General features: G+C 42.6%; 1 protein-coding gene across 3 annotated transcripts in view; it reads right to left on the bottom strand.

Moving 5' to 3' along the window:
• LOC143941212 (GRIP1-associated protein 1-like) overlaps positions 1-15,022 on the bottom strand; it is a 146,188-nt gene that overhangs the window by 111,934 nt on the left and 19,232 nt on the right. For 2 of the 3 annotated variants that reach the window (XM_077463255.1, XM_077463256.1), the window contains exons 10-17: positions 14,340-14,375; positions 13,017-13,048; positions 10,848-10,895; positions 10,665-10,764; positions 8,277-8,354; positions 8,025-8,117; positions 3,394-3,528; positions 1,773-1,868 (exon numbers count right to left, since the gene is read on the bottom strand). In XM_077463255.1, the coding sequence (XP_077319381.1) occupies positions 1,773-1,868; positions 3,394-3,528; positions 8,025-8,117; positions 8,277-8,354; positions 10,665-10,764; positions 10,848-10,895; positions 13,017-13,048; positions 14,340-14,375 (618 nt within the window). The remainder of the gene's footprint in view (positions 1-1,772; positions 1,869-3,393; positions 3,529-8,024; positions 8,118-8,276; positions 8,355-10,664; positions 10,765-10,847; positions 10,896-13,016; positions 13,049-14,339; positions 14,376-15,022) is intronic. The other variant, XM_077463257.1, reaches the window with a different exon arrangement.

Below are 15,022 nucleotides of genomic sequence, written 5' to 3'. Positions count from 1 at the left end.
CATAATAGTGGGGATTTCTTACAGTGGGGACACTAGTTATGGTAACAACCAGAAATTCCCTCACTTTAGAGGGATATTCTCTCACTTCCTGTTTAGTTTATGGTAAAGAAAGTGAAGGGAAAATTTGCCAATGGGATACAAATGGCAAAAGTAAACCTTATTGGGGTTATAACCACCCCCTTTACTCTATCCAAAATAAAAAAAAAAGGAAAGATTTGCCTTTAGTTGTAAGCCGACCATATATTATGTGAATTTTTCAGGGGATTTAAAAGTATGAAATTCCGCTTTTCAGTGTATGAATACCACAACTGGGAGACAGGCGGGTAAAACATTAGATAATGTGCACCGAGGTAAAACATCGGATAATGCGTACACCCATAAAGGCTTATTGGAATTGAAATACTCGCATGTGCATTAGTTCATTCGGTATTTTTGTAGAAAACTACTGCATAACTTACTGGATTATGTGCAAGCTGTGTCCAGCTCACATGCGGAGGAGATTGGGGAGGGTTTTGTGTAAATACCTTATCTGATTGGTGTATGCCCCATTATAGCAATTGGTACCTTGGTAACAGTGACACATATGTGGTCTTGCATGATAAGCTATTGAGATATTCTTCTGTCTATTTATAATTCAGAATGCTGCTGAATTTATTGCCATTTACTGTATCCTAATTATGAAGGCTGCTGAATTTATTGTAATTTAATGACACTTTAATGTTAATTTAATGTTACTTTGTGTTTTAAAATGTTCGTAATAATGCTTTAAATTGCTCCAAATGCTAACACTCGTGACGATCTAGCGTCCTACGATGGCGTTTGCTATTGGATGGGAGCGCCGTTTGTCAGGTGAAATTTTGCACCTGATTGGTTTTGATACCAGGGTATGCATACAAATAGCGTCTTCCGGTTGGCAGGTCACGCCCTCAGACGAAGTCGGATATGATGAAACGCGACCAGCTGGAAGTGACGTCTGCACCTCAACTCTGCGTTCCACGATCCAGAGAAGCAGGAAGTGGTCCGCTGATGTACACAGTGAACTCTTCATCTCTTTCCGGCAACCGGGATCGTTAAAACAGGCACAGTGCACTTTGAATTAATGCTTTAAAGTTCTTGCTTTCTGGTACGATTAATGTATTTGGGGGGGCTTTTTTATGAATAAAGCTGTGAAATAGGATTACACTATGGTATTATTTTTATTCCTTTCACATGGCATATTGGAGCCTTAGCCCATTAACACTGACATGTAATGGAGGAGGAGAGAGGAACAAAAGGAGTGATTTGCTTTGAAGGCATACGAATACAGGTTTTCTGGTGAGTGGAATTCATTTAGTGCCAATTTTATATTGTTTGTATACAGATATTTATGTTTTATAGTAGCCGCTTTGGGATATACATTCTTATCATATATACTATTTGGGGTAAACTCGTTTAACCGTGGGAATTTATTTAGAGGCGCGGAGTAGTGTTCAGTAGGGCGCATTGGGAACACTGTTTTTTACCCTTTAGCATGGACAGAGGAACTTAACAGATTTCTCTCATTCAGCCTGCAAGCTCAACAGGAGAAATATTTGTGTGTATAGCTGGCCTTACTTTCTCTCAGGGCAAGGTTATCATTCTGATAAGACAGCTAGAAATCAATACATTGTCTAGGTGGTTTATCATGCAGCAGATTTTCCTTGGAACACGTTTTTTTCCCCAAAAAGGGAAACAGCAACAACTGAAATAGTTCACTCAATTAAAATATAGGTTCCCTTTTAGGAACTCCATACCTTTCTCGCTTCATCCAGATCCTGCTGTAGTTGCTGAATTTCCTGTTTCTGCTCCTGTAGTTGCTCCAGGAGACGGCCATGTGCCCGGTTGGCCTCCTATTGAAAGGGAACATAGTTAGAGAATGTTTACCATACACAGTCAGTATATTAAAGCCGAGTATGGTAAACCACCAAACTCGAGTTTAAAAAAAATATATAGATTTAATGCAATTATGTGTTCTTAACTAACAAAATGATCTACACACAAATCGGAATTTACGCCAATGGATTTTGTTGTTGGAAAATTTGAGAACCAGATCTGCAATTTTGTGCGACAGAAATTCCGATGGTCGGAATTTCCGACAACAAGCTCCGATCACACATTTTCTGTTGGAAAGTCCGACCGTGTGTACGCAGCATTAGAATGAACATGGACTGGATGAAACCTCAATGTATGGACAGCACAAGTCTATGTGACTCGTGATATATTACAATACAAAAAAAGATGTAAACAACAACAAAGCTGTAGTATCTGCAAGTCAGGGGTGGAAAAAAAACCCACTAAGAATGATATTAGAATTGCTCAGGTCAGAACTCTGTGCAGGCCAGTCAAAGTTCCTCCAATCCAAATTCACTCATCCATGTCTTTATACAAACACTTTTATTGGGATTTTTAATACTCATCCATGTCTTTATGGGGGCATGAAATTGTCCAAAATGTCTTGGTATGCTGGTGTCTTATGAATTTCCTTCATTGGAACCAAGGAGCCAAGCCCAACCCCTGAAAAACAATTCCACACCATAATCCCCTTCCACCAAATTATTTGGACCAGTGCACAAAGCAAGGTCCATAAAGTCATGGATGAGTGAGTTTGGGGTGGAGGAACTTGACTGGCCTGCACAGAGTCCTGACCTCAACCCGATAATTCATCCTAAAAGGTGTTCTAGGAGACTGCGAGCCAGGCGTACTCGTCCACATAAGTGCCCCCACAAAAGCACTTCTGGAAGAATAATCATACACTCCTAAAACATGTGGACGGCCTTCCCAGAAGAGTTGAAGCTGTTGTAGCGGCAAAGGGTGGGCAAACTCCATATTAAACCCTAGGGACCAAGACTGGGATGTCATTAAAGTTCACGTGTGTGTAAAAGCAGGTGTCCCAATACCTTTGGTAATATAGAGTATTTCATTGATAGTTGATCAAATGTTTGAGCTTTGCAGCAAGTTCCTATGTGTGCTGGTGACATATTTTATCTAATTCCAGAATATGGTCTCACTTTCTAAACAGCGTTGATCAGCTGTGTTTTCTGCGTAAAACGGTAGCCTTGAAGCTGCTGGAAATGCTTGTAGAAATGGGGCTGCTATCCTGGGAACACTGAATAAAATGCTGAATATTTGAAATAGCCTTAGAACATTTTGCTTTACCCAGGACAGCTCTTTGCAGCTGTTTGTGTCCTGCTTTATATTGATGCTATATATGGTGCCACCCAATAACCAATCTCACATTAGGATGGCGATTGGCTCAAACACTTACTAGCTTCACAGTGGGACTTGTACTTTCACAGCTGGAAAGCACAAGGTTATGTACAGCCAAGCACAAAGCAAGCTTTAATAATGCAGAATTTGTCCCAAAAAACATCCTACCGTCAGCTGTGTTTTCAAATCTTCCCTTTGCTGCAGCAGAGCTTCCTTGTCATTTTGCTGCTGCTGGATCTCTGTCGTCAGTGCTGCATTCTGGTCTCTCAGTAAACTCAGCTCCTGAGTCCTTGACGTCTGAATCTGCACACAGACAAAAAGTTCATAACCAATATTCGCCGAGTTCCCTCTGTATCATTAAAGTGGTTGTAACCTTACAAAACCATTCACTGCCAGACCCTCAGTGTGTTGAAAACAAAGCCTCTAAATACCTTTTTTCAGATATCTTCGGTTCACACAGGGGGCGACGCGAGGCGACACGACTTGCCGTGCCGCGACCTGACAAGTCGCCCCTGTTCTGTACTACGGAACCGTTCGGAGTGACTCGAGTCGCTCCGACTTAGAAAAAAGGTTCCTGTACTACTTTTGGGCGACCTCGGGCGACTTGCATTGACTTCTATGCAGAAGTCATTTGCAAGTCGCCGCTGAGGTCGCGGCAGGTCGCGGCAGGTCGCGCCGCGGCAAGTCGCGTCGCCTCGCATCGCCCCCTGTGTGAACCGAGCCTAGTCACGTGACTCCCGCCTCCTCTATTCCTCTGATCTACAAGCATCAGTGGGAGGGGCCAAGATCTCCCTCTGACATCAGCCTGGGATGTCACCATGCTGGTCACTCAGCCTCTCCCGCTGTAGCCCTTGGATGGGGGAGGAGAGCGGCCGGGAGTCATGTGACCGGCCTAAAGGTATCTGAAAATAGGTATTTAGAGGCTTTGTTTTTAACAAACATTTACTCTGTGTGTTATGGCTGCATAAAAGAAAGGGGCTGACAGTGACATTTTTTTCAGTTTACTTTACTAATAGTAGTGGCAGGAGTGGAGGAGGGCTGGGGCAGAGACGACACCAACGCACACATGATCTGACAAGCAGGGAGAGAGGAGATCAGTGGATGACAGAGGCACATGAACTGACCACGGTAATCAGGGCTCAGCACACCAAGGGGCACACAGGAACAGGCAGGATCAACCAGATTTACAGCTTACAGAGGGACAGGTTAGACGGCACAAGGACTGTGCTATTTAACCTGCTATAAGAGAACAGGAGTTACTTTTTTTTTTTTTTTTTTTTTATGGTTACAACCACTTTAATGACAAAATAAAAATGAGGCAAGGTACAGACAGCAAATCACAGTTAGGCCCCATTCACACCAGTGCTTTACTCTGGTAAACATCTACTATTATTATATTTCTTATCACTAATGATTAGTCTGTTTATCAGGTATCCACATACAGCCCAACTCAAGTACTGCATGCAGCAACATACATTATTACAGTAATCAATAACTCAATACGAGCAGATACATCTTCATGTGTATCCACCGCTAAAAGTTTTTTTTGGGTGGCAATAGATTGGATAGAGTGCAACGGGTTAAAACCCTGGTCAGATTCTGTATTACCATGAGAGTCATTCTCTGTTTTTCCTGTTGCCCACTGTCACTGGGTCAGAGTGTGATGGGTTACAGTTGTCACAAAACAAGAATTGAAAGAAAATCTTCCAATGGGGACACAGGTTTTGCTGACAACTTACTGGGTGTTTCTCTTTATGCCACGTACACACGATCGCACATTCCGACAACAAAATCCATGGTATTTTTTCCGACGGATGTTGGCTCAGACTTGTCTTGCATACACACTGTCACACAATGTTGTCGGAAATTCCGAACGTCAAGAATGCGGTGACGCACAACACGTACAACGAGCCGAGAAAATGTAAGTTCCATAGCCAGTGCGGCTCTTCTGCTTAATTCCGAACATGCGTGGAACTTTGTGCGTCGGAATTGTGTACACACCATCGAAAATTTCCGTGTGTCGGAAATTCCTATGGAGTCTACACACGGTTGAAATTTCCTACAAAAAGCTCCCATCGAACATTTTCCGTCGGAAAAAAACGACCGCGTGTACGCGGCATTACTGTAGAGAGATTTCCTCTGACTGTTGTGTTCTCAGGACAAAAAGTGAATGCAAATCTACCAAATGGGAAACAGCCAGCAAAAAAAAAAAAAAAAATCTGTAATATATATATATATATATTTATATATACACACACACACACATACAGGAGGGTTCTCCCATTCCTTACTCTATTCTAAAACCAAGGGGAAAAAAATGTGCTTTCATGCAATTCTGAGTGGATTTTATTTTATTTATACAGGTTTTCAAATGCATAGATGTAAATAAGAGCTAATGATAGATTAATAGGACTTTTGTATATTATTTTATTGTTATACAGCCTTAAAGAAGAACTCTGGTCCCATTAAAAAAGCATGAAATGCTTCCATTTGACAAGCGCCATCATTTCTCAATATAACAAGTAGATTTTCCTACTCATAATGAAAAAGCGGCCAACATGCTCTAGTAGATAAATCTGAACCCCAGACACATAAAATACAGAGGATTAGTGAAGCTCTGTAATCATTACTGCAGACCTAAAGCGGAGCTCCACCCAAAAGGGGAAGCTCTGCTTGTTTGCCTCCTCCCCCCTCCGCTGCTACATTTGGCACCTTTTTAGGGGAAGGGGGGGTACCCGCTGCAAACTCAGCCGTAATTCTGGCCCCCCTCCTCCTTCCCCCGCCTCCGGGCCAATCACAAAACGCAGCAAGCTTAGCGCATGTGCAGTAGGAAACTGGCTGTGAAGCCACAAGATTTCACAGACGATTTTCTTTTAAATGATATGGTGACGGCAGCACCCGAGAGCCCATTATAAAATCGGCTTGGGTGAAGAGACCGCTGAATTTATGAACAGGTAAGTGTCCTAATATTAAAAATGTAATTCTTTCTGAAGGAGCCCCGCTTTAAATGTGTTTCTTTAATGCAAGCAATGTAAGTACCCAAATGTTACTTGGTATTAGCCCTTGCAGTTCATGTATAGCAGAGGGTAGACTGGGAGAAGGAGAAACAGCACAAATAGCCAATCAATCACACTGCAATGTTAAGGGCATTCTGATTGTAGAGAACGGAGCACATTAGCTTGCCACTTCTCCTTTCACGGTCCAGTCCCTGGGTGGGGGAGGAACAAGACCTGCAAGTATTACTGAACTGCAGCAAAGACAAATCAGGTGTTATGCTCTGCAAGATAAGACTGTGCTGCATGGCAGAGCTGTGTAAATGTTGGAACAGGATAAACAGAAATAAGTCTTTTGGAATATAAAACAGTCCCCTTTACGCATTTCATCTGTGCATTTAGCCGTTTGCCTGGAGTTTAGATTTTAGATCCTCACAGACGGTCTCTATAAATACCATTGGTAAAATTGTCCGGTTAAGGAGGATCGGTGGATTCAACAAGGCGTTATAATTCACAATTTTGCATCTGTAAAAAGCAGTTAGACACTGACAGGTAAAGTGAATAACAATGATTATCTTGTTACAAAGTTATCTGAAAGTGGGTGGGGTATATTAGGCAGAAAGTGAAGTTGATAGCACATGTGAGGATCAAAGTGACTTTCACAAGGGAAAAATTGTAATGGTTAGATGACTGCGTCAGAACATCTCCAAAACTGCAACTCTTGTGAAATGCTCCCGGATGTTTTACTGCAGTTGTTATGACCTATCAAAAGTGATCCTAGGAAGGAAAACCAGTGAACTGGCGATAGAGTCATGGGCAGCCATGGCTAATTGATGCATGTGGAAAGCCACTACTGGACCATGTAGTCCGATCAACAGAAGAGCTACTGGAGCTCAAATTGCTAAAAAAAATAGTTAATGCTGGTTCCGACTCATTGCATCGTAGTGTGTTACATATGGAACTGCGTAGCCCCAGACTGGTCCAGGTGCCAATGCTGACCTGTGTCCACAGCTAAAAGTGGCTACACTGGGCAAGGGAGCATCAGAACTGGACCAAGACGCAAAGGAATAATGTGGTCTGGTGAATTTAAGAATGGTTAAAGGAAAACGAGTTTGAAGGTGTTGACTTGGCCTCCTAATTCCCCTACCTCACAACTTACAGGACTTAAGAAATCTGTTACCGATTGTTTGAAACCAGATACCACAGCAAACATTCAGAGTGGAGTCCATGCTTCAACAGGTTATGATGGATCATCATGATGTTATGACTGATCGGTGTATATAAATGATTGATTTTCTAAAAATAGTAGGGTGTCATGATATTTCTAGATATATGTAGTGTATAAAGAAAATCTGTAAGGATAGAAATATGAAAGATGCCTTTGCTGGCTTGCTCCAGGTTCATGACTCACTAAACAATGAAGGATGAAGATGACGGGCCAGACCTTCAAAACAAGTCAGCAATGACAGTTCCCATATTTCAGACCTCACAGGTTCTTCTAATTGAGAGTTCTTCTTTAAGTTGTCTAAAACTGTACCCAAAAGAAATTGTATTACCACAATAAGCCTGATGGATGAATAGCAGATCAAAACTGGATTTACACGTTTGTATACTTTTACTTACCTTAGTAACCCTAATAAAGCAGGCATTATATGAAGCAATATTGGTGAGTATTGGAAAATTATTAGTAACCAGCAAGAGAGGTGAATACGGGATCAGAACAGAGATGTGTATGTGATTTTGCACACATCTGAGGGGTGTAAGGGCAAAACCAGTGATTGGCATGGTTAATGGATGGCAATGTACCTGTTCCAAGGCTGCTAGGTTGGTACGGAGGGCATCGTTCTCGGACAGAATGTTGTCCACCTGCTCCTGGCTCTCCGCGCTCTGCCAAGCTACCTACATGCGATTGGGCGGCAGGCGCACAGAGAAGCAGGGATATTTACAGGTCACATAGTAGGAAGAGAGAAGCCAAAGAGAGCACAGAGTTTAGTAACAAAAGCAAAACAAGAAGACAATAAAAACTGCAGCGACTTTAACCAGAATATGACGACATACTTGTTCCTGAAGACCGTGCAGGGCCCGATCATGGTCTTGGTTCAGGCTCTGGATCTGTTCTTTTAGCTCAGCACAACTCTGCCAATACAGAATATATAATAAAGATCAAATATGGAAAAAGAATTGCAAAGCCTTGATTGCTCACCAGCATAAAAGAAAAACTGTCTGCACCCTACCATATACTTGCTTTTATTCTGGTATCTGCAGAATGGAAGAAAGATAAACAAGTTGAGTCTGATGTAGTAACTAAGGCTCGACCGATCAGAGCGGCCGATTATTGGGGCCAATACTCAAAATGTTGTAAATAATCGCTATCGGTGAGAAACTTATCGATATTAGTCAGACTCCCCCCTGCACGGCGTTCTCTGCAGTCTCCTCCAATTTGCTCCACCTCTGCAGCTGGGCTGAGAAGGCTGCTCTGTCAGTGGTGCGGCAGGCAGCAGAGAGATGACATCATCTCGTGCTGCCCGCCTTGCATCAATGCTGTTCCACCCCTACAGCAGGGCAGTGAAGGCTGCTCTTTACAGAGCTACAGCCACGGGCGAGCAGAGAGATTGTTATGTCATCTCTCACCACCCGCCCGCATGTGGAAGTTTACCCGCTCGGAAGCCGCTGGGGAGAGCCTGTCAGAAGTGGTGTAAGTAGTAACAAGCTGCATCTGGGTGGCAGGTGACAGGTGATGGTGACAAGCGGCATATGTGCATAAGTTATATTTAAAGCAATTTATTTTTCCCAGTGGTTTACTTTTAATGTTTAAAATTTTAATAAACATGTTCCGTTTATACCATATTTGTGTAGAAATTGTGATCTTTCAAAACTTTAAAATGTACAGAATATGGGCACCTGTTATCGCCCATTAGCCTGTAAGGTGGCCGATAATTGGTATCACTCCTGAAAAAACAATATCAGTCTATCCCTAGTAGTAACACAGTCGGTTCACATTGCAGACTGATAACAGAGAACACGTGGGATATTTAACTACAAAGTGTCACCTCAGTCAGCTTGTGGAGAGTTTTTACATTACAGAAGTAAGAACATTTCCAAAACAGCAGTTTATGTTCTACCTTTATCAGTAGAACGTATGCCAGGGCTTCCCCACTTCCTGAATGTCTGCTGCATTTGTACAACATTTATCTCATACATAATGAGTTAGATTGTGGTAGAATTAACACACCAACCTGTTGCAAAATTTAAAAGTGGCGTGAACAATTTTTTAAACATGTACCTCTGAAAATGTCTTAAAAAAAAAAAAAAGGCAGAAAAATATGTGGCAAATATGCCACATAATGCAACAAAACCACCGCAAAGCAATTTGACACATTTATTACACAATTTGCAACATTATGATAACTCTGTTGCATTTCCAAAGCAGGCCATAGATGGTGCGATTTTCTTTCCCACAACCACAGTATTTGGGAAAGAAAATCACTCGATTCCCATATCAACACAGTACTGCAGAGCTATTGTGTTCTCCCAGTGGGGAGGCAAGGGAAGCTGTGCCTTCAGGGAGGACACGGCGATTGCTGCTAGCGGTTATAGCTGCTGGCATGCTAAATAGCCGACATGCACACAATTCGACTGATGAATCAACTTGGGTACAATCAGCCTGCCCATAGATGGATCAAATGTAGACCGGTCCCTGCTGAACCGGTTGAGGTTCGTTCCATCTATGGCTGGCTTAAGATGCAAAGGCAGCAACTTTATGTCCCCCTCTTTGGACAGGGTGTAGATAGGTTACATTTTCTGCCAGTTTTTTTTGTGATTTGTAACCATATTGAGGAGACTTTTCTTTTACTTCCTATCCCAGTAACACCCCAAAAAAAGCAGAGAAGGATTTTACCAGGACACAAAGGCACAGATAGAAATTATAATACTTCCTTACTCTTTATTTTTGTGTTCTCCTTAAATTCTTGCCCTTACAGGAAGGGAGAGAAAACTCCCCAGTAAGAAAACAAAGTAAGTTTTGTCTGGGATTTAGAACTGCAGTATAGCCCACTGGTCATCACTGTTCACAGAGACCATTATTAGGTGCAGTATAAGCTGGGTGAGAGAAGTAACTAAGGGGCCAGGAACTTGGGAAGCCCCATTAAAATGGTCCAGTGTGGTATTACTGTCTATAGCCTTGTGTAATATCCACTCTGTCCCATTAAACAATCCTTTTTAAACCCATGAAAAAAAAAAAAGAAAGGAAAAAAAATATATAGAAATTCTGCTGGTGCTTGAAGGATAAAATTGCGACCCATGCAATACTACTGATGATAAACTGTCAAATTGAAAGCAAAAGAGATACTGATGTAATTGAGCTGCCTGCCAACTAATTTTCAGGATGAATGCATAAAAAATAAATACTACAAAACCTTAATGCAAGGCATTGTTGCTGACACGTACCTGCTGAGCACCTTGCAGATCCTGCTGAAGCTTCTGGTTTTTTAACGTCAAGGCTTTCAGCTCTTCCTCTTTCCTCTGCTGAATCTCCTCAATTTTTGTCCTTGTTTGGAAGCAGGATAATGTCAGCAAGCAAGCATAGCGGGAAGTCCTCTGATCCACGGATACAAGTAAATCACTACTCACCTGCTGTCATTGTACAGAGCCTCCTTGTCAGTCTGCAGCCGCAGGTAGCTGTAAGAGAAAGAGGTACATAACAAAATTAAAAAGGACCTGCTGTGAGTGGAGATCTTTTGCATTTTAAGAGATGGCAATCTACCTGGACAACATTGAAGAGATCAAGTCAAGGATCACCGGGGTGAAGCACCCCCCCTTTTTTTTTTTTTTTTTTAAGAAATTACCTAGCAAGCCCCCAATAAAAAAAGTAAAGCCGGCATGAAGAAAACCTAGAAAAATCTACTAAAACAAAGGTTGCTGTAAAAATATAACCTTAGCCTACCTTAAAAGTTAGTTTATGTGAGAAACGCTGCATTCACTTTCATTCACGTTGTTTTCATGTCTGGGGAGTAATTTTTCACCCCACAAGCCTGATGACAGAGTTCATCATGAAAGCAGAACATCTGGTACTGCAGGCTGATTTTCTTCACTAGTTTCAGTACTTGTTATCTGCTCTGATTTCTGGCCAGTGCAAGTAGTATGTAGGCCAGTGTACAGGGCTCAGTAGTGCGATGCAGGGCAGCGTACAGAGGGTCAGTACGATGCAGGGCAGCGTACAGAGGGTCAGTACGATGCAGGGCAGCGTACAGAGGGTCAGTACGATGCAGGGCAGCGTACAGAGGGTCAGTACGATGCAGGGCAGCGTACAGAGGGTCAGTACGATGCAGGGCAGCGTACAGAGGGTCAGTACGATGCAGGGCAGCGTACAGAGGGTCAGTACGATGCAGGGCAGCGTACAGAGGGTCAGTACGATGCAGGGCAGCGTACAGAGGGTCAGTACGATGCAGGGCAGCGTACAGAGGGTCAGTACGATGCAGGGCAGCGTACAGAGGGTCAGTACGATGCAGGGCAGCGTACAGAGGGTCAGTACGATGCAGGGCAGCGTACAGAGGGTCAGTACGATGCAGGGCAGCGTACAGAGGGTCAGTACGATGCAGGGCAACGTACAGAGGGTCAGTACGATGCAGGGCAGCGTACAGAGGGTCAGTACGATGCAGGGCAGCGTACAGAGGGTCAGTACGATGCAGGGCAGCGTACAGAGGGTCAGTAGGACGTAGGGCAGAGGTCAGTAGGATGTACAGCAATGTACAGAGGTCAATAGTATATAGAGCTGGAGCCAGGAGGGCACAGTATAGGGGTTTAGGGGGCATGGTACTGGGGGAACAGAATATTATGGTGCAGCTGAGGTCAGGAGGGCAACAGTGCAGGGGGTTCAAGAGAGTATGGTACTGGGAGATTAGGAGTACTGGGGATCAGGAGGGCTGGGATTTCAGGAGTTCATGGTGCTGGGGCATCAGAACTGTGGTGTCAGGAGGGCATGGTGTTGGGGCATCAGGAGGGCTGTGGTGTCAAGAGGAAATTGTCTGGGGCATCATGAGGGCACAGTTGTTTTTTAATGCAGAGTGGCGTAGGCAAGGTGCACTGGCACACATACATGTCCTGGCACTAAGCCCTACTGGCAATTCTCTCCTTTTCACCTTCTTACCTGGTATAACCCACAAGCCCCTGGGATCGGAGAGGAGGGCTGTGGGGATTGTGGAAGAGGAAGAACTGGGGAATGTTCGGAGAAGAGCCTGAACCCGCCCAAGCTATTCCAGAGGCTTTCTCTGCTCCATGTATACAAGGGGCGGGGGCTGCCTCTGCAACCCAGAATTGGGTGAGCGTGCACCTGCCCAGGTCGGCAACACTAGGATGTGTTTGTGATCTACCCATCACCTGTCTGCGGTCGATGAGTAGCCAGCCCCTGCTTTAAGGGTATCCTCCTTATAGGAGTTGCTCTGAGGGCTTTGTAAAGGAAGCTTGCACTAAGAAAAATATATATAGAGGCTGGCAACTTCCATCTGAAAATAAACATGCATGTTCCAAGTTCAGGGACCTGGGCAATGTTAAAGCCAAAGGATCAGTGTGACAAGCAGGCAACTAGCATTTTTGGAAAGACGGATCAGCAATGGCAGCATTCATATTTTTGTCAGTGCAGGTTTTTGTGCATAAAAGATAATTAAATCAGTGATGGCTTTGAATTTGGAGAGTGCATAATAAAAATAATATGCATTGGGGATACATATGTTTACTGTACCAAATCGAAACACTATATAGCCCCTGAGATGTGACCTGCTCCCGAATTCATTGCTGACTCACCTGTCATGTTTCTTCTTCAGTTTCTCTGATACCTATTAGAAGAACAAGAAAATTAAAACTATTACATCTGACAGAAAGGATACAGATAAAAAGGGTAAAAAAAAAAAAACACTGAGATTTGTTTTTTGTTTACTAAGTTTTTATTTTAATAATTTTTTTTAAACATACATAAGACTTTAGAGTCAGCTGGACTATGTTAGTTAGGTGTACACTGCTGTATATTGTTTTTGGGCCCTGTGTGGTCTTAGAAGTGTTTTTTTTTTGTCCTAGCGCTGCTTCAAGTGTTGTAAAACTTAATAAAAAGAATAAAAATAAAAAATAAAACAAAAAACATACATAAGACAAGGCATCGTGCAAAATGAAATAAAGAAAAAAAAAAAACAGATCAAGAAAGCAGTCTAAACTACAAATAAGATATAACAATGTTGGTCTAATAAAGTCCAGTTTCCTCAATGACATAAGAGTCTAATTTTGGGAAGGACATGAACACATGCTAGTACCAGATGACGTAATGGATGTGCCATGGATACATACCCAAAGAAAAGAAGAAATAGAATAGGTGGGAAAGGGAGAGAGAAAAAGAAGAGAGCAAGGAAGAAGCAGGGGGAAGGGAAGAGAGGGGATGCCAAATGGTCAATTAATACAGACTAGGTTAGCAAGATGGTGTCTAGAGGTTGTTCCAAGATATCAGTATTAGAAATAATCTCCAAACATTGAGCAGAGGCTTTGAACTCAAACCAATTGGCCCATACCTTGGTTTGCCTTTTGGAGTTTGTCGTAAGATGTAAGTATTATCTTCCATAAGACAATTGGAATCTATGGTGTGAAATCACTGGAGAATAGAGGGGGGTGCTTTGCCCCCAGTACTTAGGCATTTAGTAGGCGGAGGGGTAAAAGATTTGTTTGTAACACAAAGCTGTGTCTTTCCCACCCATGCAGATAAAGAAAGAACTTCACTTTAATAACCCCAAATTCCAGCAATACAACCCCACCTTTCCTATCCACAGATGCTTAGCAAAGAAAATGCAGAGTGCTTGTGGGTATAGAGGTTCTCCCACACACGACAGCACTGGTGTTCAGTGGTTCTGCCATCATTATGCATAGGGCAGGGAGAAAGATCTCAGCCCTGTGTAAGCTCAGACTAGAGCTACTTGGAAGCTTACCCAGGGTCTAATGTTCTCACTCATGGCAAATGAGAAGAGTGGCAGGGGTGCAAAAGGCAAAAAAAAATTTTTTGGGCAAAAATCAATAAAAAGAACCTGAAGAGCCATCTTGCATTGGCAAAGCAGATGTTTGTTTTAAAAGTTTGTCGATTTCTGTTACCTTTGCATTCTCCTCTTGTAGCCGCGAGCGATCACCCTGTGTAAGAAACAAATATACTGTGAAACATACAAGGAAAGTCAACAGGCACAAGGAAATTACGAAGGTACACCATACTACAGTCATGGCCAAAAGTTTTGAGAATGACACAAATATTACATTTCTAAAGTCTGCTGTCTCAGTTTTTTTAGATTTTTTTTTTAAAAGATTATTTTTATAGAACTTTTTGTGAAAGAAACACACAAAGTAAAAAATGTGGCATATAGTAATATACAACGCAACAACAAAAAGTGCAGCTACAATACTTCAAAACAAAAAGTGCCTGATGACGTGCATGCGCAGGAAACACATAGGGAGCAACTTTACATTCTGGCGCTACACCACCGTGTCCCAGTTTGGGATCGGCGGCTTTTGCTGCAAGTTCGGCCTTTGATGTTTTATATTAGATGTACATCCTTCATTTTACTTGTACGTCATTAAAGGATGACAGATCTAGCATTGATAATATTATTGATTATATCTAGATATCTCCGAGTACATGAGCATTTTTAACAAAAAGGACATACATAGGGTCTACCTACCACAGTGGCATGGGCGGCGACACTCCACTCATAAAAAGCTGTGGAGTGAGAAATCCTTCTTGAATCCCTTGAGTTACATTGAATCCAGGAGAATAATCCATTGTG

Source organism: Lithobates pipiens, unplaced genomic scaffold (genome assembly GCF_037356315.1).
Source record: "Lithobates pipiens isolate NorthernLeopardFrog02 unplaced genomic scaffold, aLitPip1_a1.2 Scaffold_3, whole genome shotgun sequence".
Lineage (NCBI taxonomy): Eukaryota > Metazoa > Chordata > Amphibia > Anura > Ranidae > Lithobates > Lithobates pipiens.
This window is presented reverse-complemented; position numbering and strand designations above follow the sequence as displayed.